The sequence below is a fragment of the Gastrolobium bilobum genome, unplaced genomic scaffold (genome assembly GCF_033153095.1).
Source record: "Gastrolobium bilobum isolate Gb01-03AN ecotype WA unplaced genomic scaffold, APGP_CSIRO_Gbil_v1 utg8637, whole genome shotgun sequence".
NCBI lineage: Eukaryota > Viridiplantae > Streptophyta > Magnoliopsida > Fabales > Fabaceae > Gastrolobium > Gastrolobium bilobum.
The window spans coordinates 408318-434728 of record NW_026898325.1 but is presented as its reverse complement, the minus strand read 5'-3'; the positions used below and the strand labels follow the sequence as shown (position 1 = coordinate 434728).

The 26411-nt window shown below is 36.8% G+C and overlaps 3 protein-coding genes and 1 non-coding gene across 4 annotated transcripts; 1 reads left to right on the top strand and 3 right to left on the bottom strand.

The window, feature by feature from the left end:
- Nucleotides 1-1154: 1154 nt before the first annotated feature.
- On the bottom strand, nucleotides 1155-6788 carry LOC133314922 (endo-1,4-beta-xylanase 5). Its single transcript, XM_061516468.1, has 8 exons — nucleotides 6488-6788; nucleotides 3719-3753; nucleotides 3451-3604; nucleotides 2884-3056; nucleotides 2667-2768; nucleotides 2329-2475; nucleotides 1603-2241; nucleotides 1155-1490 (listed from the first exon to the last, which is right to left on the bottom strand). The coding sequence occupies exons 1-8, from the start codon at nucleotides 6786-6788 to the stop codon at nucleotides 1155-1157; spliced, it is 1887 nt and encodes a 628-aa protein (XP_061372452.1).
- Nucleotides 3261-3333, top strand: TRNAE-CUC (transfer RNA glutamic acid (anticodon CUC)). Its single transcript has one exon. It is a non-coding gene; the product is annotated as a tRNA-Glu (tRNA).
- A 10298-nt stretch (nucleotides 6789-17086) lies between the features above and the next one.
- On the bottom strand, nucleotides 17087-19553 carry LOC133314932 (protein NUCLEAR FUSION DEFECTIVE 4-like). The gene is made up of 3 exons (XM_061516483.1): nucleotides 19128-19553; nucleotides 18199-19034; nucleotides 17087-17756 (listed from the first exon to the last, which is right to left on the bottom strand). The coding sequence occupies exons 1-3, from the start codon at nucleotides 19455-19457 to the stop codon at nucleotides 17285-17287; spliced, it is 1638 nt and encodes a 545-aa protein (XP_061372467.1). The 5' UTR covers nucleotides 19458-19553; the 3' UTR covers nucleotides 17087-17284.
- Nucleotides 19554-23597: 4044 nt separating this feature from the next.
- LOC133314920 (protein EXORDIUM-like 6) lies at nucleotides 23598-24625 on the bottom strand. Its single transcript, XM_061516467.1, has 2 exons — nucleotides 24106-24625; nucleotides 23598-23980 (listed from the first exon to the last, which is right to left on the bottom strand). The coding sequence occupies exons 1-2, from the start codon at nucleotides 24623-24625 to the stop codon at nucleotides 23598-23600; spliced, it is 903 nt and encodes a 300-aa protein (XP_061372451.1).
- Between the last annotated feature and the right edge of the window lie 1786 nt (nucleotides 24626-26411).

The following is a 26411-nucleotide window of genomic DNA, read 5'->3' as shown; positions in this document are numbered from 1 at the left end:
CTTTTTCATTATTATTCTACTGCCACCCTTCCATTATATTTTATTACTCTATATACCATTTCATTCCATTTATCACAATATCTAAACAAAGTCTAAATGGATGTCACAGGAATCTGTTATAAAAGAACCAGCTTCTGTACAAGATATTTTAAGTTTTTAATGTAAAAGTATATAACTATAATAATTTGCAAGAATCTTTTTCCTTTACTTGGGGTACTCATGTTTGTGGTGCTCGTTTAGTTTGTCACACATTTTATTTTGCTTGAAATTCAACCTCCTTTACTCTTTTTTTCTTCAATTTCTGGCAGAATTAAGGATGTATTCGGCAACGTGAAAAGCATGTGGGGGGTGGGGGGTCCTTCATTATCATCGTTAATAAGATTCTCGAATAGAACTGATACCAAAATTCCACATATATTCCCGTCCAATTTTCTTGAATTTTAAGCTTTAAGTCTAGGTTTTCCTCAGTGAATTTCTCTGAAGAAATGAAAAGAACAATTGACATTGTTTAAAATTTTATTTATAAAGGATGTTAATATATGATTATTCAATTATACGTGCATTAATTGGATTTGTTGCCTTGTCATGCGATTATTCTTTTGATCTAAATTTCAGAAATACACATGACATTCTCGATGGGCGTTCTATGCTCAATTGTGGCCCAACTCACCATGACACTTTTCACACCTATTTTACTGATTCCCCCGATAACTATATGAAGTTATGCACCCACACCACACGCCTTATGTGGCTATAGTATGCATAGCAAATTATCAGTCCTCATCTTGGGATTGAACATCTCACTGCATCTACTACATTACAATAGGAATTTGGATTGTCTACTGATCTTTGCCCTTACCCTTCAGTTATGAGAGAAAGATAAAAAAAGAACTATCATAATTGGATCCCCTGTTATTCACGTAGAGTGTATTTGTTTTTAAGTCTGTCTCTCATAATAACACAAGAGCATGTTAGAAAGTGTGGATGGAGTAGTAGAATTTTGAAGAAGATACCTTGATTTAAGCATTCTACGATGGATATGCAGATTTGACATTAACACATGCATCCAAACATCTATGATGCTGATAATAGCATTTGAATTTGAAACTGAAGTTTCTAGTGAAGTTAAGCAGCTTCCCAAATAAAATAGAGAGTCAGAGTGTAATAGTGAAATGTCTAGTTTCTTCACCCCGACAGAGAGAGAAGGTTGAATTTGTAGTCCTGTTGCCGTACTTGGCATTAATTCTGTATTCTCCTAAGAACCCATAAAAGCTATAAGAACCGTGATTATCAGTCACTCCCTCTACACGACCAGTTTGCCACTCCTCAAGAAGTTTGTCCACCACATCACCTGATGGGAGGTTCTTGAAATCATTGTCTGTGAGGCACATTTGGTAGCACCCTTTTGGATGGAATGCGGTCCAAAGCATTATTCCATTCACCGAAGGATGTGAGAAGCTTTCCCTCAACACTTCTTCCAAATAAATTGCCTACATAAAGAAAGCCAAAGAAAAGAGATTAAATTAAGCAAATAGCAACTAATTTTATTTTTTGTTATTATTTATTTATCTAGAACTTGAGTTGCTAGTTGCTCTAGCTCACCTGAGTTTCTTTATCAAGTGTTTTGCTTATGTCAACTTCAGTAAGCCAAATGGGAAGGCCAAGTGTTGCCAACTTGTCTAGGATAGCTCTGATAAGGGGAGGATTTGGTATTGTGAAGTGACCCTCCAAGCCAATTCCATCCATAAAGACACCATTTTGTTGTAGTTCTCTTATCCGTGAGATGTAGGCGTCAACAGTGGAATTTACATCACTGCATGTTTCCACAACATTAAAATCATTCATGAACAGGGTTGCTAATGGGTCTGATTTATGTGCTGTCTCAAAGAAATGCAATGTGGCATCAGGTCCAAGCCTTTGTTCATAGAAATCAAAATGAAGCATTTCATTGCTAACATCCCAATGTATGAATTCTTCTTTGTATTGGCTCATGAGACTTTGTATTCGGGAATTAACAGCAGATCTTAACTGGATGCCAGTAAGGTTAAGAACCCATGCCGGAGTATATTTAGGGTCTTCCCAGAATATATTGTGCCCTCTAGCTATGATTTTGTTTGCTCTAACAAATTGCATCATCTGATCCGAAATGGTGTAATTGACCTTGCCTTGATCAGGCTCTGTGGCGTACCACTTGAGCTCATTCTCAAAGACTGCAGCATTGAACCGCTTCACAAACCAATTCTGTACGGAAAGAGAGGAGTGAGGCTGCATGTGTTACTTTTTGTATGCTGTGGATTATGATAGTGGGGTACATAAAAAAATACAAACCTGATAGGGCAAGTTGCCAAGAATGGTCTTTGCTATTGCAGATCCAATAGGGAAGTCTTTTGAGATTTGCTCTATACAGATTGCTGCTCCTTGCAATCTACTTCCATTAGTATCTGACACATGAACAGTGACGGCACGCTTTCTTTGCTATCAAATGCAAGAGGAAAACAAAGTTAAATTCTTCTTCCCTCTGCTCTATAGCACATACATGACACATCCCTTTTCTTTATAAACTTGGTTTTCTTCCTACTTTTATTGTGAGGAAGTCTATGCAACACCATCCTTTTTAATCCGGTTAGTTTTGTTTTGTTACTTGAAGGTGGTTTACTTGTGCTCACCGTATTAATTATATACTGTTGATTGGTTCTCCATTGCTGCTTGGTAAATGGTTGCAGTGATGGGCTAGCTATATCTATATTGATATCTTTACCATCCCCGTTCTGCATAAATTACCAAACTCAAATAAACAAAACCAAATATATATATCTTGAAGCAAATGACTAAGCTGAAAAGCTATTTTACTACTGAATAAAATAGGGAAGAAAAGCAAGCTACCTCAAAGGAGATTATAGATAAATTTGAAGGCAAATTGAGAACAAATCCACCCTTCAGAAATGACCAGCATCCACGCTTGGCTGCAACTGTCCCAATGCACTCATATTTTTCTTTTTCCGTTTGCAAGCTTGCCCTTATCATAGCTGAACTTGAACTTTCGACTCTCACCCATACTGTAATATAATATATAATCAGGTACCCGCATCATATGTTCGTTACAATATGTAACAACTATTCAATAATAGGAACCTAATTCTAACCATTTCAAAGGTAAACATGCTTTGATGAATGAACAAGATTGATTTAGATTTGATCATAAAAAAAAATGTGGTTAGGAAATTAGATTAACTGTATTTCAACTCAAAGCATGTCAACAATCCGTTGTAGTCTAGTTGGTCAGGATATTCGGCTCTCACCCGAAAGACCCGGGTTCAAGTCCCGGCAACGGAACTTTTTTTTTTTTTTTTTTTACTTTTTTATAAGTAGGACCAAAAGAATATAATCACTTTTACAATTACTAAGATGAAAATGTTGACGAAACAGAAAGGATAAAGAACACAACTCAACTGGAAAAAGTGTAGATGGTGCCGTCAGTGAGATTATTCAGAACGAGTGAGGGCATATCGGAGACAATGCTGCTATCTTCCGAACCATCTCGAGACAGAGACTCACTCTTGAAAACTCCTCCTCCGTAGAGTGGCTTCTCAGGGTGCTCTTTGCACTGTCAACCACACAAGTCATATCTTTCGTCAAGAACTAGAAATAAAAACCCACTGACATAAAAACTTACAGGTTTAATCCCAGTTCAATGTTGAAATGCAATTATTTTAATTACCTCAGTGTACGCAGTGGACTCATATAGGGGTCCATCTGCAACAAAAGAATGGAAAACTAATGAAATATTGAGAACATTATTAATTTAAGAATTGCATCTTAAAATAAATTAACCAGGGAAGGGAGTAGGAATAAGAACCATATAAAGAAGAAACCAAAGAAGCCCCTGATAGAAGGAAGAAAGCTATAAGGCTACGTAAAGGAATATCTTGCATCCTGGGACTAGAAAATCGGAGCTGGTCACTCTCCTACTGATGAGAAACAAAACTGTTTTAAAACTGTGAAAGGAATTGTTTGGCATAAATACAAATGCCCGTGTTAGTGCTGTCTCCGAGAAAACACGACAGAGAGAGAAGGAGAGACGACAAAAAATGATTGTATTTAACGTTAATGGGGATTGTGGAGGTGTGATATCACAAGGGAACTGTGGACCTGTGAGGAAGCCCGTGCTCTTATGCTCTTCACATGCTCTGCGAAAGAGAACTTCATGCCACTGTTAATTGAGTGACCATTATTTATATACAGCATGCGCCTCACTCTATAATGGTTTGCAGTTGGCAAGTTTTACCATTCAGGCTCCAGCTGCATCATTAATTACCAATTTACCAACCATTGACTCTCTTCTCTTGCAACGTTTATTGATGATAGTAATAAATTTGTCCTAGTCATTTCAACGTCCCCAGTATATATATCTTGTTCTCTAATTTGGACTTATGGATCCTCGTCTAATCTTTAGTATCCTACTCTCTAGTTTTTTTTGTTAATTACAAAATTAACTTCTGCACACTTTTTAGACCACATTTTACGCCACTTAATTTGCACGGATCATTAGTTCGCGAACAAAATATTAACGCAAAAGTCAGATAAGCAAACAGCATGCCCTTTCATATTTGGGTCATATTTGCACTTTCAAGTACAAAAAGGACAATGACATAATGCAAATAATTGACTAATGAATGGAAAATTACTGTTAGAGAATTAATAAGAACCCAAACAATCTCAATTGCCAGCAAATATTATTATCTTTCTTGTATTTACTAGCTCAACTATTCTATTAAAAACATGGAATCTACAATAATTGATTGTTTAAACCACAGAAACCCTATTTATTAATCACCAGCTCAGGACGAAAGCAGGTCATCCAATTTTGGAATAAGTTGTTGGGTGAATTTAAATTTAGGTCGATGCTATAAAACTTCATAAAGTCAAGGCTCGAATGGCAGAAAAAACTATCGATTGAATTCCTGTCATAATATTGCAACAGCTCTTGCTTAAGCTTGAAAATTTTGGTTCTCTAAGAAAATTAACATTCCTGTTAAGTAAAAGAAATTCATCATACTCAAAGAGTGCTGCAAAAAACTTCACTTCTGATAAAGAAAGGAAAAGATAAATGAATGTGGCGTGATCTTTCCCAGAATGTTACTACAGGAGATCCCATTACCATCTTCTTATAGGAATCAAGGTAGCTTCGAGGGACCATTGAATACTCATTAGCTAAACCATAGAACTGGCATGCGCTCTTCCTTTTTGGACCATAGGTTGTGGATTAATGTAGAGCTCTCCCCACCCTTTTAAATGCCTCATGTTTCAAGCATGGGCATCAACCAATGAAGACAACACAAATAGGAAAAACCGAAATAAAAGTTTGAGAATAATAAAAACCATTATAAAAAGACCTTCATCCAACTGGATCGAAACGGTTCTTTACATGATTTTAGAGTTTCAGTGAACATAAGATCACGAATTCGATCTTCATTGTTCCCACTAGTGAAATTAAATAAGCATAAGGTAAAAAAAAAAAAAAAAGGAAAACGTCAAAACCCCCTATAACTTTTCTCATAATCATTTACCTCATTCCCAAAATTTTGAATCATTTACCTCCCTGACTTAAAGTTTTTTTATCATTTACCCCCTAAGTGAAGGGGTAAATGATAAAAAAAATTTAAATCAGGGGGTAAGTGATAAAAAAATTTAAATAGGGGGGTAAATGATTCAAAAAATTTGTGAGGGGGCTAAATGATAATTGAGAAAACTCATAGGGGAGTTTTTGAAGTTTTCCCAAAAAAAAAAGACTCTCATCCCTAATCCCTTAAAGTTTTGTTAACAATATGATTTTTTTTTATTTGTTTTTAAGATAACTATATATTTGCCTTTAACTGAACTATGCTCCCTTGTTTGCTGCTTGGTATCAAGTTCTGTGTAAATTTATTGATTTCTCTGGAAAAAACAAAGCATGCCCATCAATATATTCTCTTTTGTTTCTCTATTGGGCTTTCAATGTAGTGTAATCGACCAAATATGCTCCGTGCAACCCAGGGGTGTGCATGGAGCGGTTTGGTTTGGTTATTGTCAAAAACCGAACCAAACCAGTTTTAAACGGTTTGGATTTTAAATCGAACCACTTTTTTTTTAAAAGCGGTTTTTAATTTGTTCAAACCGGTTTCAAAATCAGTTTGTGGTTTCAAAATCAGTTTTAAACCGATTTTAATTCAAAACCGGTTTTAAATAAAAACAAGTTATGAACTACAAATCGGTTATCAAGATTAAAACCAGTTTTATAATATATTTTTTTGAATGAATGGATGCAGATCAATGAATTCATAATGTATTAACTTATAAGCTTCTCATAATGCAGATGTATTAATTCATAATGAATTCATAATATAACAATTAAAAACGGCGTTGTTCCCATCCCATAAGCTTCTCGTGTTGGTCGAAAACCCACTTGTTGAGGCTTCCATTGGGCATAAAATCGTAAACAAGCATTAACTCGTTCCGTTTTCTGCACCAACTCGCAGTTGGACCAAGTTCTTGTGCTGAAGCCTCCCCATGCTAGAAATCTCTGCCATGAATTCTCTTAACCCTTGTTTAGAATCGTGGTTGACGTATTTCACCGCAATTTCCGTCTTGTTTGAGAGTGTCCCTTTATACACTCTTTCGAACCCTCCTGAACCTAGGAGCTTTTCTTTTCCGAAATTCCCAGTGGCCATGTTCAATTCCTCGTAGGAGAATCTATGTGGCCAATACTCAATTTCCCACTCTTCGATCTCATCCTCTTCCTTCTCTTTCATTTTGTTGAAGTGTGGAAGTGGTGAAATTTGGGAATTTGGGAGCTAGGGTTAAAAATCAAAATATTGAATAGGTTAAATCATAAAATGATTAAAAAAAAGGAAAAGTGTTTGTCATTTTAAATGAAATAAAGTTATGTCATTTTAAGAGAGAGATAGACACAAATAAAATATTTTTTATTTAAAAATTAAATTAAAAAAATCCACCCACTTTCTCTCCCCATGATTTCCATTCTTTGTGTCTATCTCTATCTTAAAATGACATAACTTATGTCATTTAAAATGACAAACATTAAACCCTAAAAAAATGGATATAATTTGGTTATCGAGTATATCCAAACCATTTCATAAATGGATAACCAAACCATATTTAAAATTAAAAAGTGGTCGGGGAGATTCCCCTCAGAAAAAGAAAGTGCATCTCGTCTCTTGGAACACTTTGTGCTTGCCGATGAGTGTTGGAGGGCTGGGATTTATAAACCTTCAAACCCAAAATAAGGCTTTTCTTCTGAAGATCCTGTGGCAGATGGTGAATAATAGGGAGGGGCTGTGGGCTCAGGTACTATATGGGAAGTATGGTCGTGAAGCTGACCTGAGAAGGCAAATTCTATCCTCGAATCTTGATTCTAAATTATGGAAAGGATTGTGTTTGGTTTGGTCTGATTTATCTAATTCTCTGCATTGGGACACACATAATGGTCAAGATGTCAGGTTCTGGAATGACTTATGGACCGATTTGGAGAGTCCTTTGAGGGACTTGGTCTGTAGACCTCTTGCCCCCTTTATGGAACAGATGAGGAGTATAGAGATGGTGGATGAGTTGAATGGAGAATGGAATCTCAGGCTCCTAGGCAATTTTCTTCAGGAAGACACTACCTAACATATTCGGTCCTTCTTACCTCCTTCTAGTGATAAGGGCCCTGATAGATTAATTTGGAAAAGCTCCGTGGGGGAAAAGCACATTGTTAGGAAAGCTTATTGTAAACTCATGGGTCATGACAAGCTTTCCCCTGACCCCATTTGGAGGGTTATATGGAAGTGAGACGGACCCTTTAGAGTGAGGAATTTCCTTTGGTTGGCCCTCCACAGTCGTTTGTTGACAAAGACCATGACTGCTAAGTGGGGAGGGACCCCTTTCTGCCACATTTGTGAAGATAAAGTGGAAGATACTGTCCTTGTTCTGAGGGATTGTAAGAATGCTAGGCCCATTTGGAAAGCCTGGCTCACTGGGGGTAGGCAGGATAATTCCTTCTCTTTGAATGCTTCTGAGTGGATCAGAATGAACATAACTATAGGCTGGGTTCACAGGCAAGCATTGAATTGGATGGACATTTTCTCAAGCACTATCTGGCACCTTTGGGTTCGGAGAAACAATGAGGTGCATGATCCTCAGTTTAGCAGACCTTTCTATCCAATTCTCACTATCTCAAACTTTATTGTTGAAAAAAAAGAGGCAATGGGGTGCAAAAAGACTCAGCTCTGTTTTCCGAGATCTGTTGCGAATGAGAGTTGGCAGCCTCCTCCTTTGGGTTGGTGGAAGCTTAATGTAGATGGGGCGGTGAAGACTAGCCATAGCTATGCCACCAGTGGGGGCTTGATTAAAGACGACAGAGGGCAGAGGGCAGTGGGTTAGAGGATTCACTTATAAGATTGGTATATGCAGCTCGATGATGGCGGAGCTGTGGGCTATTCATATCGGCCTCCAGACAGCTTGGGACAGTGGGGCTCATCACCTGATTGTTGAGAGCGACTCAGAGTTGGTAATTGAGGCGCTATCGAATGATGGAAATAGGTACAACATCCAAATGGTAAACTGTATTAAGACGTGGTGCTTGGAGGAATGGGTTGTGCAATTTGTGCAGGTGAGGAGAGGGAGGAACACCAGTGCAGACTGGCTTGCTCATCATGTTGATGCCAATGAGGCTGATCTGGTAATCCTCCAGGATGTACCCCACGGGTTGGGACAGAGACTAGCTCTAGAAGCTAGTGTTTTGTCTCTGTAACTGTTTTTCTTTTGGGCTTTAGCCTCTTTTATATACTAAAAAAAATAAAAATAAAATTAAAAAGTGGATATATTTTTTAACCGGTTTAAAAAAAAACTAATTTTTTAATTTGGTTTAGTTTGATTTTTAATTTGGTTTAGGTTTGAATTTTAATTTGATTTGAACCAATTAGATATTTTGCACATCCCTACTAAAACCCATATAATGAGGGCGAACTAGTGTTGTGAGGAGTTTGTCATGTTGGTCCTTCTGTAAGGACGTAATTAGGGAGGATAGAGAAGAGGGATTTGAAAGGAGAAAGAGGAACTGAGAGAGAGGGAGATAAGACTTTTGACAAATAACTCATGCCATTGAGTGATTGATTTTTCATATTTAAAGGAATTGCAAATCTTAATCTAGAATTCAAATTGCTGAAAGGTAGGAATGTCTTATCCTAAAAATAAGCATTAACAACTAAGTCCTAAAAATAAGTACTGGAATAACAACTTTCTCTAATAAAGCAATTGCTATTTTATTGAAACTAAATTAAATGCTACTAATGGTTGGGCCTGTCATGTGACATAGTCCATTAGACGTGTTGGGGCTTGCCGTTGACGTCTTGGCCTATCCGTGGTGGGCTGATCTGCTACATCCCCTTGGCCATCTAAATTATCCATGTCCTCATGGATGGAGATATTTTGTGATCCGCTAGCATTCAATGTGAGCTGCGTGTCTGGATGTGAGTCAGCCTTATCTTCTGTCCGTTGGGTAGTGTGCATTGGAACGACAGTGGGCAGTGGAGCGGCAGTGTCATTATGATTGAATGGTGTCATAATGTCATGGGATGTTGCGTTTGATGAACGCGTTGGAGATGTATTGGAAACACCGTCAGTCACATTGGATACATCGTCTCCAAACATTGATCTCTCCTCTTCCCAAGTGGAGTCTTCTGGAGCGGAGTCTGACCATTGCACAAGAACCTCCTTGATTTTTTTTCCTCTTCTCCATATTTCTCGGTCGCCAAGTATGGCCACTGCCTGGTGTAGTGGTTTGTTGTCCCTCGTTTGTGTTGGTAACTGGTGGACTTTGTACGGCGTTGCTGAGACGAAGGGTCGGAGGAGGGAAACGTGGAACACTGGGTGAATCTTGGAGGAGTCAGGGAGTTTTAATTTGTACGCAACCGGTCCGAGCTTCTGTAATACCTCAAATGGTCCATAATATCGCAGCGAGAGCTTTTGTGTACTCCGTTTCTGCAAGGATATTTGACGGTATGGCTGTAATTTCAGTAACACTAGATCTCCTTCTTTAAACTCCCATGCCTTTCTTTTCTTGTCACTGTAAGCTTTCATGGATGCATGAGCAGTGTTTAAGTTTTGTTTCAAACTTGTCATTATTTTGTTTCTTCTGGACAGATCTGTGTCGATTGCTTCCAAGTTGCTCGTCCCAAGACAGTACGTTAACAGATTCGGAAGAGGAATACCAAACGTTACTTCAAACGGTGTGAATCCTGTGGATCTATTGAATGATGTATTGAAATGAAACTCTGCAAAGCTTAAGATCCTGGACCATGTTTTTGGGTTATCGTGGACAAATGCTCTCAGGTATTGCTCCAAACATCTATTAACACGTTCTGTTTGTCCGTCGCTTTGCGGGTGATATGCTGAGTTGTACCGCAAGTGAGTACCTTGGAGGGCAAACATTGCGTTCCAGAAGTTGCTAAGAAAAATAGGGTCACGGTCGGAGATGATGGTTTTTGGAAAACCATGGAGTTTGCCGACTGACTCCCAGAATGCGTTTGCAACTTTTACCGCGGTGAAGTTTGCGGTTAAGGGTACGAAATGGCCTCCTTTTGATAACCTGTCCACAATCACAAAGATAACAGTAAAGCCGTTAGAGTTAGGTAAATGGGTAATGAAATCCATGCATAAATCCGTCCAAATGTGTTTGGGGGTGTGATAGGTTGCAGTAGGCCATAGGGGGAGTGATTTTGTGGTTTGATTTTCTGACAAATCTCACACTGTTGGACAAAGTTCTTAACATCTCTCTTCATTCCTTTCCATGTAAATGTTTTGTTCATGCGCAGGTAGGTGTTTTGGATCCCAGAATGTCCTCCTTGCAAGGAACTGTGAAACTCGTGGAGCAACGTGTTCTTCAATGAGGATTTTGCTGGAATGAAGATTCTGCTTTTATGGAAAAGCAAATTTTTTTAAAATTTCCAGTCCTTCCATTCATTTGGTTCTGTAATAATGCCCTGGATGACTGTAATAGTGTAGGCGTCCTCATTTAATTCCTGCTGTAATATGTCTGTGAAGTTGCATGTTGGGCCTGTGATTGTTGCTAGCTGGGAAGAGGGTAAGTTGCTGCCCTCTTCTGGAATTCGGGACAAGGCATCTGCTGCTGCAATTGTTTTGCCTGATTTGTAGACAATGGTGTATGAAAATCCCAAGAGTTGTGACAAGAATTGTTGCTGCTCCGGAGTTTGCACGACTTGGTTCATCAAATGGTAAAGGCTTTTATGATCCGTGCGAATGACAAATGAAGCTCCTAGTAGGTATTGCCTCCATTTAGAAACGCCGCTAGTGATAGCAAACATTTCGCGTATGTAGGTTGACTTCTTTTGCATTGTTGGGGATAATTTTCGGGTGTAATAGGCAATTGGGCGATCATTTTGCATGAGAACAGCACCGATACCAACACCAAAAGCATCCGCCTCTAATATAAAAGGAATTGTGAAATCCGGAAGTATTAAAATAGGTGCTGTAGTGAGTAGTTCTTTCAACTTGTCGAAAGCAGAGTCTTCCTTTGTACCCCAATTAAATCTTGCCTTGGAAGTTAGATCACTTAGAGGAGCAGCTATTGAAGCAAAATTCTTGATGAAACGTCTGTAGTAACCAGCCAAACCTAGGAATGCGCGTACTTGGGTCACAGTTGTGGTTGAGTCCAATTTGTAATTGAACTAATTTTTTCTGGATCAGGGGCCAGTCCTTTCCCTGAAATGATGTGACCTAAAAACTGGATTGTATCTTTGGCAAACATGCATTTAGATTTTTTTCCAAAGAATGAATGTTCCCGTAGATAGATAGTACGGACATTAGGTGATTTTGGTGGTCCTTTAGGTTCCTGCTGTAGATCAAGATATCATCAAAGAATATAACTACAAATTTCCTTAAGAAGGATGAGAATACCTCGTTCATAGTAGCCTGGAAAGTAGATGGTGCATTTGACAATCCAAATGGCATAACCAGAAATTCGTAGTGGCCCTGATGTGTTCTGAACGCAGTTTTATGAATGTCATTGCTATCCATTAAAATCTGATGGTACCCCGAACGTAAATCCAGTTTTGAAAAAACTGAGGCACCATGTAATTCGTCAAGCAGTTCATCAATAGTAGGTATTGGGAATTTATCCTGTACTGTTATTGCATTTAGAGCTCTGTAGTCCACACAAAAACGCCAAGTACCATCTTTCTTTTTTACCAACAGTACTGGGGAGCTATAGGCTGAATGACTTGGCCGTATGATTCCTTCTTTGAGCATCTCAGAGACCAACCTTTCGATTTCATTCTTTTGGTAATGTGGGTATCGGTAGGGACGCACCTGAATTGGTTTGGTATTAGGGAGGAGGTGTATGTGGTGGTTTGTTGGACGATGTGGTGGGAGATGGGTTGGGGTGTTGAAGACGTCAGTGTAACGGTCAAGAATTGGGGATATGGATTGTGGGACAGGAAGTGAATGGTCGTTGTTGGGTTGGTGTGGGGTGACTGACAAGCACATTAGGTATGCTTGTATGGGTTCATTGGCAATTAGTTTGTTTAGTTGGGAGTTGGTTATGGCTGACGGAGTGAAGGTAGTGTTTCCCTGAAGAGTAATGGATTGTGAGTGATTGGTAAAGGTCATGGTCAATTGTTGGTAGTCTGTGGTCACTAGTCCCAATGCTGATAACCATTGCACCCCGAGTACGACATCCGCGCCTTGTAGGTCCAAAACGAAGAGATCAATTTCAAAGGTATGTTGTTTCTGTAGCGTAATGCGTACCTTGGTGCACATTCCTTTACAGTATAAATTGTCTCTGTTCCCAACCTGAACTTTGAATGGGCTAATTGATTGGATGGGTAGTTTTATGTGACTAGCGGCCCGTTCTGTGATGAAATTATGGGTGCTGTCATTGTCTATCAGAATTTGGACAGAAGTACCTTTTATTGTACCAGTTAAACAAAATGCTTTGGTTGAGTGGTGACCAAAGAGAGCGTTAAAACTGATTTCTGGGGATGTGGGTAAATCTGGAATGGTCTCTTGAGGCGGTATATTGTCAGCCTCCAGTTCTTCTTCCTCAACTAGAATACACATAAATGCTGATCCTGATTTGCATTTGTGCCCAAAAACATACTTTTCATCACAGTTATAACAGAGCCCCTTTTCTCTTAGTGCTAGCATCTTTGTTTGGGATAAACGCTTTATTGGTAATGGTGTTGGTTGGGATGTGGGCTGCTTGGGTGATTGGGATGTATTTGTGGTCTGTGAGCGTTGTCCCCAGCGCACAGTGCGATCTTCTGCCTCTGCAAAGTTTCTGGCTAGGCCCCATGCTGCGTGAAATGTTTCTGGTAAGTGTGCTTGTACGTCGCCACGGACCTTAGGTTTTAGGCCCGAGATGAACATACTCTTCCTTAGGCCGTCTGGTATTCCACTGACTTTGCTAGACAAAGTTTCAAATGTGTTTTGATATTCACGCACGGTACCAGTTTGGGTAAGGCGGCATAGAGCTCCTGTTGGATCTTCATAAATGGTGGGTCCGTACCTGCTGATTATTGTTGTGCGAAAGTCCCTCCAATTCGCAATCAGTCTTTCACGGGATAGATTGCGGTACCAACTAGAGGTTGGTGCGTCCAAGTGGAAGCATGCAAGTTTTAATCGCTCAGGTTCTGTGACAGTATAATAATCAAAATATTGATCAACTACAAATAGCCAGTCGGTGGGATCTCCTTGGGCAAAGCGTGGGAAATCCAGTCGGATTGGTTTTGGGCGGGTGGTTTCCGGCCGTCCAGGGTGAGCTCCGAGGACGCTGCTTGTTGCTGCGTTCGTTCGGTGAGTTTCCATGAAATTGGCCATCTCCGTTTGAAACCGTTCCATCATGGTATTCATTTGCTCCTGATTGCTACGCGCACCTGAAGGAGGAAGGCTTGTTGCCTTTCTTCAATCGAGGCGATGAAGGTATTCTGTCTTTCCTCATGCATATTGATCTGTTCCTGCATCTGCGCCATACGAGTTTTTTCAGCCATGGAGGTGAGTCACAAGGATGAAAGCACCAAAATGTAAGGACGTAATTAGGGAGTATAGAGAAGGGGGATTTGAAAGGAGAAAGAGGAACTGAGAGAGAGGGAGATAAGACTTTTGCCAAATAACTCATGCCATTGAGTGATTGATTTTTCATATTTAAAGGAATTGCAAATCCTAATCTAGAATTCAAATTGCTGAAAGGTAGGAACGTCTTATCCTAAAAATAAGCATTAACAACTAAGTCCTAAAAATAAGTACTGGAATAACAACTTTATCTAATAAAGCAATTGCTATTTTATTGAAACTAAATTAAATGCTACTAATGGTTGGGCCTGTCACGTGACATAGTCCATTAGACGTGTTGGGGCTTGCCGTTGACGTCTTGGCCTATCCGTGGTGGGCTGATCTGCTACACCTTCCCTTGTTCTGTGATTAGGTTTCTGGTATTTGGAACAATACTTTAAAACCCTATTTAGTTTACACGCCGGCCCATGTGTGGATTGAGATGATACTGGGCCTACCAACGCTTTAGTAAAGTTCAACAAGAAATAGATTGGAGATGGGGATTTTGTGTTTCTTTTTGGCCACACCTTGGTTTTTATTTTATTTTATATAACAACCAACAAGTGAGATAATATCATATAACTGTATTTTTTGAATTTTTGAAAGTGTTTTTTTTGTGTGAATGCAATAAAATTGTTTTATGAAATCGAGAAGATTGAATATGAAAGATAAAATATTAGATTTCATATAATAAGTGGGTGAGATTAATCTTGATTATATCTGGGTTACATTATTTTAAAATTTTAAAAACTAAGGAAGATTGAAAAATTTTCTTGTAGTCTAAATGAATTTTGGAAGATATAATTTTAATTTGAGAAAAGAAAAGTTAATTTGATAAACCCTCACTTAATTCATACATTTTTTTAGTATAAAAGTTTTAGAAGGTTTGGGTTTTGTTTGATTTGAAAAGTTTGAATAGTATACGATAGAGGAGTAGTTATATGTTGATAACTTGTGTGCATGAATCTAGAGACACATTTGTGTGAATTCTTATATAAAGTTGGATTTTTTTTTTATTCTTGTAATTTGAATTAAGTTTAACTTATTATAATGAATGTTTTTTAATAGAGGTATTCAAATTGAAATTGTGGATTTTTTTCCTACTTCTCAATTTTTTTTCAGATGATTACTGAATTGTTCAAGATTATTCTAATATAAATTTCTACTAATTTAATTGAAAAAATTTATAGAACTAAATCACCTATTTTTTAAAATTATTTTAATTTTTTTGCAAAGTTTTTAAACCATTATTAAAACAGAGATGAAATGCGCTAAGCTAGCTACTATCTATCTCTACGGGGCGTTTAAAAAAAAGGGAAAAGTGTCTATGATTTTAAAGGATGTAAAGTTGTGTCATTTTAAGTAAGAGAAAGAGATAGATAAAGGAGGAGAGAGTAGACAAAAAAAATATAAAGGTGTGGGTCTCTCTTTGTGAGTGTGAAAAGATATAAGTTGTGTCATTTAAAAACAAACATTTTTTCCTTAAAAAATAAAATAAAAACTTTTTTTTTTTTTTTTTTTTTTTAAGACTAAACTTTCTCTTTATTCGCATTGGTGTGAAACCACTCCAAATGCCAAAGAAACTGAAATGCTTAGGATCTGAAACTCAATTATTGAGTTCTATGTCATTGAACAAAAGTGTTGTTGTCAGGTACGCAGCAAAGCATTGACATACATAATCTCAGTTTAAAAGTTCTACCTGCTATGAAGAAAGTCAAACGCAGTCACCATGAAAAAATCATGAAGAATAAATGCCGAGCTGCAAAACACAGAGCGACTCTGCTCCAGAAACAGAGGACGCCAAACAAGCAATAAATTCCTGTTTCAATTTGAAGAAGCGTGCGTGACTTAAATCTGGTTAATTGTTTTCAAAATGAAATTAAGATTAGGTAGGAGTCGGTGGGGCTGTGGTTTGAGGGTTTGGAAATTGGAGAGATATTTTATGATTTGTTGATTTTGATGGGAAATTTTGAAATTTGGGGATGTATTGTATCAGATACTCTTAAAATTGAATAATTGTTGGCACTAGCTACGTGGTGCGAAATATTTGAGTGGCGTGGGAGTCTTTGGAGTATTTAGTGTGGGGCGTGGAACTAGACATAGTATTTATTGCGCAAGGAAAAAGTTATGGATGTGATGTGATTGATAGCGATGATCGATTGTGGCAATAAATCCTCGAATTCAAGGTGAATTGTTGGCGTATAGGAAGGGAAGCGCATTAAAGACATGTGAGATCCATTCCACGAAAAATACTCAACTAATTCATGTTCTAGAGTGGTTTATGATATCTTAAAGTAAAGGCATATGGAAATATTTGCTTAGATAAAATCTCATGAAAATTTGTGTATATATATTTTTTTTAAAATGAAGATAATAATTTCTCAACTATTAAGTGATGTCCTGAAGGGAGTAAATTTTTATATCAGATACTCCCTCATTAAAATTAGAAGTAATTATAATTCAAATTAAATGAATTCATGTGATATTACAAATAGAAAAGTGAATTAATTTTTTTTTTTAATTTTGCTGAGTTAGTATTGAGTACTGAATATTACATGAATGTTGAAAAATATGTGAAATAACATCTAATACACATCTTCAACTAGATAAATATCTTTTTTATTTTTTAAATGTTTTTCCCTCATTTGGTCAATCAGCATTGGACCTATACTAGACACTAGTGCCTAGACAGGTATACTTTCTAGCTTGTCTATCCCTCACTACCTTTTGTACAAAACTTTTTGTCCACAGTAGGGCAAAGATTGCAGGGAGAAAAATAATAATAATTGTGATGAAATACGAGTAAAGTCTATCAAATACTTTTCACACCTAAAATCGTAGAACGCCAGTTCATTGAGTTCAACAGATACCAAAATGCAAAATATTTCAATCTAAAAGAAATAAAAGTATTCATTCAAATTGTTACTATAAGAATTCACATCGTTTCTTGGAAACATATATTCAAAAACAACTACTGAGACAACAGAGGCGGAAGGCAGGTTATGCTTCAGAGCACTGAAAAAGGAAGCACAAAGAAATAGCCCACCTTTAATACCAAAAAAATTAACCATGTCATTGAGTGTTAGGCATATTGGCGGAAATTAGGATATTACTGAGCAAAAAGCCTGTCAATCAAAGGACTATGATACCATCTTATATACGTGGCATTCCCGGTCATCGACTACTTGATGTCATCGAGGATGTATTGGTTTTTTTTGCTCAATGAAATCTTGTCGTAAACCTTCGTGGTTCTGATTGACAATAGAATGTCTAAGAAGAACCCAACAATACAAGATGCAGCCATGATTATGAATACTAGTCTGTAACAATGAGCTCCAACACAAGTGTTGCCTCCTCCTGCGGTGGGAGTTGCCTCCATATCATATAGTATGCCAGCAAGCAGACCAGAAAAGAGGAAAGAGCCAAGGGGAAGGTTAAGGATTAGAATGTTGTACATGAGACCATAATATTTGAGGCCAAATAACTCAGAGGCTGTCGGGACAGTAATGGCGACTCGGACTCCGTAGCATAAGCCAACTACAACAGACCCTATGTAAAGTGAACCGGGCACAGCCATTGCGAGTAATATGTATCCCACGGCCATCAGAATTTGAGACGCTGCATTCCAAAGAGGTCTAGGAGTTGCACCTTTCCTGCAACGTGCAAATATAGGAGAAATTTAAAAAAAAACACAATGCTAGTTAAAAACACACAACGTATTTTATGTATTATTTTTTTCAAAATTAAAAGTCAAAAATATAAAAAATATAAAAACAAACTCTCTAAATTTAATTTTAAAAATAAAAAAAGTTATAATATTTAGAATTATTTTTATAAAACAAATCTTATCAACAAATTTTTTTATTTTAAAAATCAAAAAACTACTTTGAAGATAAAAATGAAATAGACCCGATAAATTGCAAGTAACTTATCTTTGGGACAACTCACTAGTCAGTAGTCACTACAAAAAGAAAGTCAAAAGGAAGCAGGAAGAGGTACAAAATGAAATAGACAGAAGAGAACGCCAGACATTTTATAATACAATATTAAATTCGTTTCACACAAGAAGGGGGTTGGAGTTGGAATGTGACTTACTTGATGAAGTACTCAGAAACGGAACCCGAAATGATCCGACCGAAAAAGCCCCAAATACTGATCAAGGATACAAAGATGGAAACGTCCGAGTAACCAAGCGCCAACCCCATTTGGCCCATATTGTTAATAACGGACAAACCCGTTCCAACCCCACACAGCATAGAAACAGACAAGATCCAAAAGTCCACGGTTTTAAGCGCCTCCACTATGGTGTGTTCTTCTCCAATCATCACCGCCGCCTCCGTGTCCTGTGCTGATTCCTTCACTCTTTCCGCCTCGGTTTCTTTTCCCCTGTCGTGACTGGGAAGCAACGCTTCATTCACCCGTCCCTCCATATCCAGGGCCGGTTTGAACCGGTCCGATCCGCGGGCTTTGAAGTAAGAGTAGACCGGAATCCCTAACGGCGCCACTAACAGGAGGAGCAAAACGACGGCGAATACCCGAGATAACAAAGTGCTAGGATTGGGCACGAAGCCAAAAGCCAAGAGGTAAACGGCAACGGCGGCGGCGGCGGCGTTGAAAAGGCCGAAATACCTTGACTCTTCCTTGTCTTGGATTTCGGTGGAATTCGCAGGAGGGACCTCACGGAGTAAAAAGATGCCGGCGAGGCAAACGACGAAGGGGACTAGAGACAGCATGAGGAGGAAGGAAGCAGGGTCGTTGGCGAAGAGAGCAGAGCATAGGTCAGTGAATATGGCGGTGCTCAACCCCACATACCCTTTGAGAATGCCGGAAACGGGGCCTCTGTTACGGCGGAAGTTTCGTATGCAAGTGACTATAACCGCCGTGTTCATCCAGGATGAGCTGTTTCCCCCCATGCACAGAAATATGCACATCTGTATTTATTTATTTATTTATTTATTTATTTGAGCAAATAAGGACCGAACCCTAACACATAATAGAATTGCTGAGGCAATAATGTTGATTACCTGCCAATAGGGAAGGGGTTGAATTCTTTGACTGACAACTAGCCACTGAAATCCATAGCCGATGATGCCTTCGACGGAGCCTATGAGCAGAATAGCCCAGGTTGGGAATCGATCGGAGGCAAGGCCAGCAAGTATGCCAAAAGCCTTGCCAATATCTTTAGCCACAGAGAGACTGTTGAGCTGTATCTGGGTGAGATGCATGAGGGATTTCAGAGCATCGGAATAATTGGGGAAAGTATAGTTGTTGCCGGAGATTGCTTGAATCCACACCGCCGTCACGAAGCCCAGCCATTTAGTGGCGGTGGAAACGTGTGGGAACTCAGTGCCCATTTGTTATTAGTCAACACAAAGACAGACCCAAATAATTTTCAATGATTGTAGGAGTTGAAGGTGAGGCTTAGAGCTGTGGAGGTTTAAATTCGCAGCTACCATTTCATACTTATATATTATATACCAACCAAGAGTCTAGCCGCACGTAACGTAGGTATTTTAATTTTCATTCTTTTAGAGAAAAAAGGAGGGGGCGAGGGGCATAATTGTCTCGACACTTAAAAGAATCACAATTGGTTGAATGAAGTTTCTTAGCTTGATATATATATATTGTGGCTCAGTTTCATTTTAAGAATTTCAACTTGCTCAAGTAGAAAATATATAAATGCCAAAGTATTAAATGATGACAGATTTGACCGAGCATGGAAATTATAATCTTACATTGGGGAAGGTACTAAACTACTAGAATCTGTACATGTTCAACTGCTCCCCAGCAAAATGTCGTGAAGGTATGCCTTGTGATTTGTGACGTATACACAAGGCATGTTAGCAAAATGTTCAAGACCATTCATAATGGAAAGGATTTCTTATCGCAATGATGTTGTGAAAGAGTTAATATCTTCTCATCTCATTTCAAAATATATTCTTCTTTTATACATAATAAATATGGGAAAAGTGTGTATAATTTTAAAGGATGTAAAGTTGTGTCATTTTAAGAGAGGGAAAGAGATAGATAAAGGAGGAGAGAGTTGACAAAAAAAAATAAAGTTGTGGGTCCCACCTCTTTGTGAGAGTGAAATGATGTAAGTTGTGTAATTTAAAAGTATAGACACTTTTCCCAATAAATATATGAGCCCATTGAAAAGAGAATTTTTTTTTTAATAAGATTCACATATTTATTATTTATGTAGAAGAATAATATCTTCTCATATAACATGAAAAAATATTAATTCATTGTAAAAATTCAGTATTATTAGATACTCAAATACGTATAAATGAGTAATGTTTTTGTAAACCGTGTAAAACTAAATTTGCAGTAAAGAAGTACTGAAAATTTATCCATAATCATGACTATTATTCATTTAAAACAAAGGGAAATGATTCATTTATAAAATTTTTTAATAAATTTTTATAAATTACATTATTTACTCTCGAGAGAACATAATGTAACCTAGTGTTTTTCTAAAAATATATAGTGAAATTTATAAGAGTTTGGAAATAAAAAATTTATAAATATAATACTCTCCTAAAACAAATTAGTAAATAAATCTCACTGCCAGTGTATCCATTCAATTTAGAATTGTCCTTGCAACACGAACCCCTTTATTAGGTGGAGAAATAAACGAGATATTACTTAAATAGAAAAAATAAATATAATCAAGTGAATTATTTTATTTCAAAAATCTTCGTACTAATAGAGTAGTGAAGAAATTTTCAGAATTGAGAAACCCACGCAAACGGGACATTGACCCTTGTGACACTTTTTTGAATATTAATTATCATTATGCTATGAAATAAATGAATTTTTTTAAAATGTCACGTCATATTCTCGCTATGCCAACAACTGAGACTGGATTGGACACGTGGCAATGTCTTCAAACCACAAATCGCTCCCCACATTGTAGCGAGATATTCTAGGGTGCTGACACGTGAAAGAGGTACACCTATCCTCGCTGGGCAGTCTAGCGAGATAGGCCAGGATGCTGACACGTGGAAAAAGGTACACTTATTCTCATTGGGCAGCCCAGCGAGATTAGCTATGTGGACAACTTTTTGCAGATGTGATAATCTCGCTTGTTGGCGTAGCGAGAATGTGACGTAGTGCTACACATGCTAAAACAAGCTCTGCTCGTGTTTTAAATGGAGACGAAGGAGCTGACTTAAAAATTGTGAACCGTGCTTTGAAAATGTCAAATATCCTCTCAATTACATTAAATGATGCAATACGAATATTGAACAATTGGTTTGCATTGAGGGTCATTACCATAACCTCGAAATGAAGCTAAAAAATGGCGTCAATTGAGAAATCCACAATCTACTAGGAAATATTTATGAAATTATATACAATGCATATAAAATTAGTATGAAATTTTAAAAAAATATTTATTATTTAAAAAATAAATACTTACCTCGGGGCACTTCAAGTTTACTCTTCTTTGTTAAAACATCACTTAGCAGCTTGGAATCATGAGTTGAACCCTCCTATCCACTAAGAACATACATGAATTCAAAATAAAAGTTATAAGCTACAAATACATTTTGTGAAATTTTTTCATGACGATTACGATAACTGCTTACATCTCGTTCCCTCACCATTATAGGAATATGTGTACTATCAATAGCTATATATAAAAATATTATAGTAATGACAATTAAAATATAATATTATTATGATTAGATAATTATTGCATACCTTGGAATGAGGGTAAAACCTTGTGCTATCCCTTATTTTAGTGGGCACAGTAGGTCCCGATTTAGCCATCAAATCATATGATATTAGATTTAAGGCCTTCAAAATCTTGTGAAATTTTTCACTTGCATCAATGTGATCGGCCAAATGTATTACAAATTACACAATATCGAGTATTTTGGCTGACAATTTGTAAGAATGATGCAAGCATTTCTTCAATGGAAATAAATCTTGTATCCTCCAAAGGTTTTTTTCTTTAAGAATTGTGCATAACTTACGGAACACATTTGGATACATTTTCTCTCCAAAATTGGCATATGTACTATGCAATGGGCATTATTCTTCTGCTCATTATCTTGTTAAACAGTAACTTGCATTCATTATCTTTTAACTCAGTGAAGAAAGCAAGTTATGTAATAGCAACAATAATTTCTTTTTCTTGTTATTCAACAAATAAATATTAAAATTTTGTCTCTTATTGTGTGCCTAATATGGTGCATAAAAAGTCTTGAGAAATTTTTATCAGCAATATACTATTTATTAAACATGTTTATCGTCAATGTATTACCAGTGTTACGATAAATATATCAAAAAAATAAATAAAATGGAACACATCATTAGAAACGACAAGTACAACCATAAATCATGAATTAATCATGAAGAAGAATAGCATAAGAAGGAATGATAAAATCAAAGAAAATAGGTGAGAGTAAAAAAAGGACATCCTCGTTACCTTGGCTTTGAGAAAAAGGCTATGGTAAATTGTGAGGCATTACAATAGAGAAATCTCAGGGATTAGGGTGAGATTGTGAGAGAGACATACTATTTATATTTGGATCATTAAAAAATCTCACAAAATTCACATTAATAGAAAATTTATTAAAATTGTCAGAATTTCAATACCACCAGATTTGAACGGTCTCTAATTTTTTTTAAATCTTAATCGAATACCATATGATTTTTGTTATAATTCTTTAAAATCTTAATTAAATACCAATTGATTTTTTTATCCAAAAGTAATACATTAAAATTGTTTAAAATCTCAATCCAATACATATATTAAGTTTTCATGTTTTAGACGAAATTTAAGAATGATTTTAATCCTTTAAAATATGATAAAGTTTATTCGTACGATACGCTGAGGTCCCCTGGATGCCATGATGTCTTTGATGATTTTGCCAATTAGATCACGTAGTTGGGCCTAATCACATCGATCCAAGAATTAGAAAGAAGGAAAAAAATTAATCGTTTTCATTATATATGTCTCGATCCAGATTTTTTTTATTTGATTTTTTTAAGTCACTTGCAAATTAAATTTATTAATTAATTATTAATTTACAATAAATAATAATTGTTAATTGACAGAAATCAACAATATTAAAACATAATTGTACTAGATTGTAAAACATAATTTACAATAAGTATAATTTTTCCCAAAAAAGCGCATATCTAAGAATGAGCGTAATATTAAAAAATGCGCAAGGTAACACCGCGTCCCACTAGGCCTGGTAATAATATTTCATTAACAACATGATTAATGTTCCCTTGGGTGTCCTTTCACAAAACACAAAATAGGACTAGGGAACTCACGTTCGGACGTGATGGTAAACAAATTGCATTCGAAGAAGAGGACAAAGGTTCTTCGAAATACAATTTCTACATTCAAAGAAATGAATTTTCATACCCGATATGTGGGTATTAAATTCCTAAAGAAAAAATTAAAAAATAAAATAAAATCCATTGATATTTGGAATGATGAGCGATGCAAGGAACTGGGTAATTAATAAGCTCTACAAAGGAGTCCAGCAGGACGATGTTTTGGGGTTCCACAGAGCAGGGAGCAAGAACTTGGTATCCTCTTCGCCATGAGTATTGAAGACTCCACCATTAACGGGGTTCACGGGTAACTTGCCGGTTGCAAAAATACCAGAGCACTTGGTTGTGACTTCGATGATATGTTCTCCGCGTGCAACTGAGTAGAACCCATCCATGTATGGGTTGGTCACCGCTCCGGCCAAACCACCGGCCAATAACATCACCATCGAATCCGCTCCAACGTTCCCGCTCGGTGGTTTCATTATACCCGTCGGCTTGGTTGGGCTCGGCAAGAATGGCCATGCACACTCAGGGCACTCCTCTTCTGGGTCCCCCACAGCAACATATGGTTGCTCCTCTGTATATACATTCATTATTAATCAATGAAACCAATTAATCTACCACGTGGATTTACGTATAAGATTAAACCAATTAAACAAAAAATAATTATTTTGAATTAAATATGGCTATGGGTATACGTACCAATAAGACCATGCTGGGCGCATGATCCAGCGCACATATCTTGGACTGTGACACCGTTGGAGGCTACAATGAGAGCGAGGGTGTTTGATCTTCCAGCAGTTGCCTTGGGGATGAGGGGCTTGATGAAATCTTTGATCAAGACTTTGCCATAAGAGTAATTTGGATCAACCTCTTCGTGCACAACCTTCACTTGGATCCTGGGGGTTCCAGGTGTTGGAGTTTTGGCGAATGCTTGATAGCTCTCGACAATGTGCCACCATGTTGAGACTTGAGGTTTCTTGTCAGCAGCAGCAGCGTCATCGATGTTAAGGGACCTGAGGAAGGACAGAATGGCTTTCTTCTGCGCCTTAGGAATGGGACCGTACCATAAGATACCAATGTTCAAGTTTCCAGTGAGGAGACGACCCCCATGGTGAACCAGGGGCGATGTTTCTTCAGGAACAGAGGAAAGGGCAAGAGGGAGGATGATCAACAGGGACAGAACGAAACAGAGAAGGCGATTATGGATAAAAGATGCCATGTTGTTGTTCTTACTTTACCTTCTATTTCCTAATGCTAAATTTATACGTGAGAGCTTGAGTTTTCCAATGCGCAATAAATAGTTCTAATTCTTTTTACAGAAAAATAAAATCAACAGATCACCACTAGATTGCTTTTCTTTTCTTTTAATAAGGTGACTAATTTAAGTGTCAGATCAAAATTGAACAAAGGTAATTGGTAGAGAACATAGTGGAGAACGAGTCAACATTGTGGCGATTGACATGAATGCGAAAAAAGGGGTCAAAAGAAGCCACTAATATTTTTGGATGAACAAATAGCCCTAATATGTGGCGTAGCATGAAATGGAATCCCACCAAATATCTATTTACAACTTACAAGTGATGACTGGTGACTGATAAAAACCAATCAGACCTGACCGGTTCGACAGAAACGAAACTGATGAATCAATCTTGGTCCGGGTTCAATTGGTATCGATTTTTCTAAAAAATCTAATTTTATGAAATTTTGAACAAAATATTTGAAAAATAACATTAATGAGATTCAGACCTAGACCATATAGATTATAACTTATAGCACTTATTACTAAACTAACTCTATTTATTAATTAAAATACTTTTAATATTATATTTATTATATATATTTAATTCATGTCATTGAATCAGTGACTTACTAATTTAACCGATGATCCATTGAGATCATTGGTCTGGGTTTGATACCACCGTCGACAAATTGAAAAATAAAAGTGAAATGGAAAAGTTTTATGGATTTTCGTTTTAGGTCAGGAAAGGAAAAACAAAATGTGACGACAAAAGAAAAGCATTTTAGCGGGAAAAACCAATCCAGTGCATTGGTAGGTCTCACTTCATCAAATAAATGCTGAGCTCGACTATTTAATTTAACTTAAATTAAATATTTTTTTTATAATTCTCAACTGTCATAATTAATATGTTAAATCTTCTTAACAAGTTTTTATTTTACTAAACCCTACTAGGCCTCAGGGCAGATCCAACCAGTAGAGTGGGGCTTTTTTTTATCATCTTTTTATGTGTTTAAACGAGCATATAGCTGTGAATTTAAAATTCATAATGCCTTATTACATGTGACAATTTTTTTTGTACCTAAATGTCACATATTTATTTAGTTTACATACATCCCAAACTAACTTTATAATTTAAAAATTAAGCATTGCATTAAAGGGAATGTTACATTTACAAATTCTTTGTTCACAAACTCTTACAAATTATACTGAGCATGACCGATCATACTTCAATCAAGAGTATATGGCCGGTCATACTTATTGTAATTTGTAAAAAAAATATGTAAAAAGATCATTCCCCTTATATTAATATCGTGCTTTATATAAATTTTGTTCGATTTTATTTCAAAATATATAATTTTAACTCAAAAGTAAAACTTTCGTGGGTTTGTTAAATTGGCAAAATTTGAATATTTACTTTAGGAGAATAATTTGTTTATAAAATTTTCCTTATAAATTTTTATAAATTACACTATGTATTCCTGAAAGTACATAATATAACCTAGTGTACTTTCGGAAGTATACAGTGTAGTTTATAAATAAAAAATCTGTAAATATTTATATAACCCTCCCCTTTATTTTATAAATAAAAGTAAACTATATATTAATAAGCCCTGTCATTCAAATATTGTGAGTTGTGTTACAATCTTGTCATAGTAACTTTTATTGCTTGAAATTTTGAAAGATTATCTTTAAGTTGGTTAAATTGGTGGGAAATTAGACATCATTGCAAATTTAAGTTATTATCTCAACCAAAGAAATAGATCTA

Bases quoted from the DNA above. Each gene is read 5' to 3' on its own strand.
- LOC133314922 (XM_061516468.1), bottom strand. From the start codon at position 6,788: ATGAAAGAGAAGGAAGAGGATGAGATCGAAGAGTGGGAAATTGAGTAT. The intron at 3,605-3,718 runs GTAATTAAAATA...TGTGGTTGACAG, and splicing joins AGTCCACTGCGTACACTGAG to TGCAAAGAGCACCCTGAGAA. The intron at 1,491-1,602 runs GTGAGCTAGAGC...TTCTTTATGTAG, and splicing joins CACTTGATAAAGAAACTCAG to GCAATTTATTTGGAAGAAGT.
- LOC133314932 (XM_061516483.1), bottom strand. From the start codon at position 19,457: ATGGGCACTGAGTTCCCACACGTTTCCACCGCCACTAAATGGCTGGGC. The intron at 19,035-19,127 runs GTAATCAACATT...AAATAAATACAG, and splicing joins AACCCCTTCCCTATTGGCAG to ATGTGCATATTTCTGTGCAT. The intron at 17,757-18,198 runs GTAAGTCACATT...TGCACGTTGCAG, and splicing joins GTTTCTGAGTACTTCATCAA to GAAAGGTGCAACTCCTAGAC.
- LOC133314920 (XM_061516467.1), bottom strand. From the start codon at position 24,625: ATGGCATCTTTTATCCATAATCGCCTTCTCTGTTTCGTTCTGTCCCTG. The intron at 23,981-24,105 runs GTACGTATACCC...ATGTATATACAG, and splicing joins CGCCCAGCATGGTCTTATTG to AGGAGCAACCATATGTTGCT.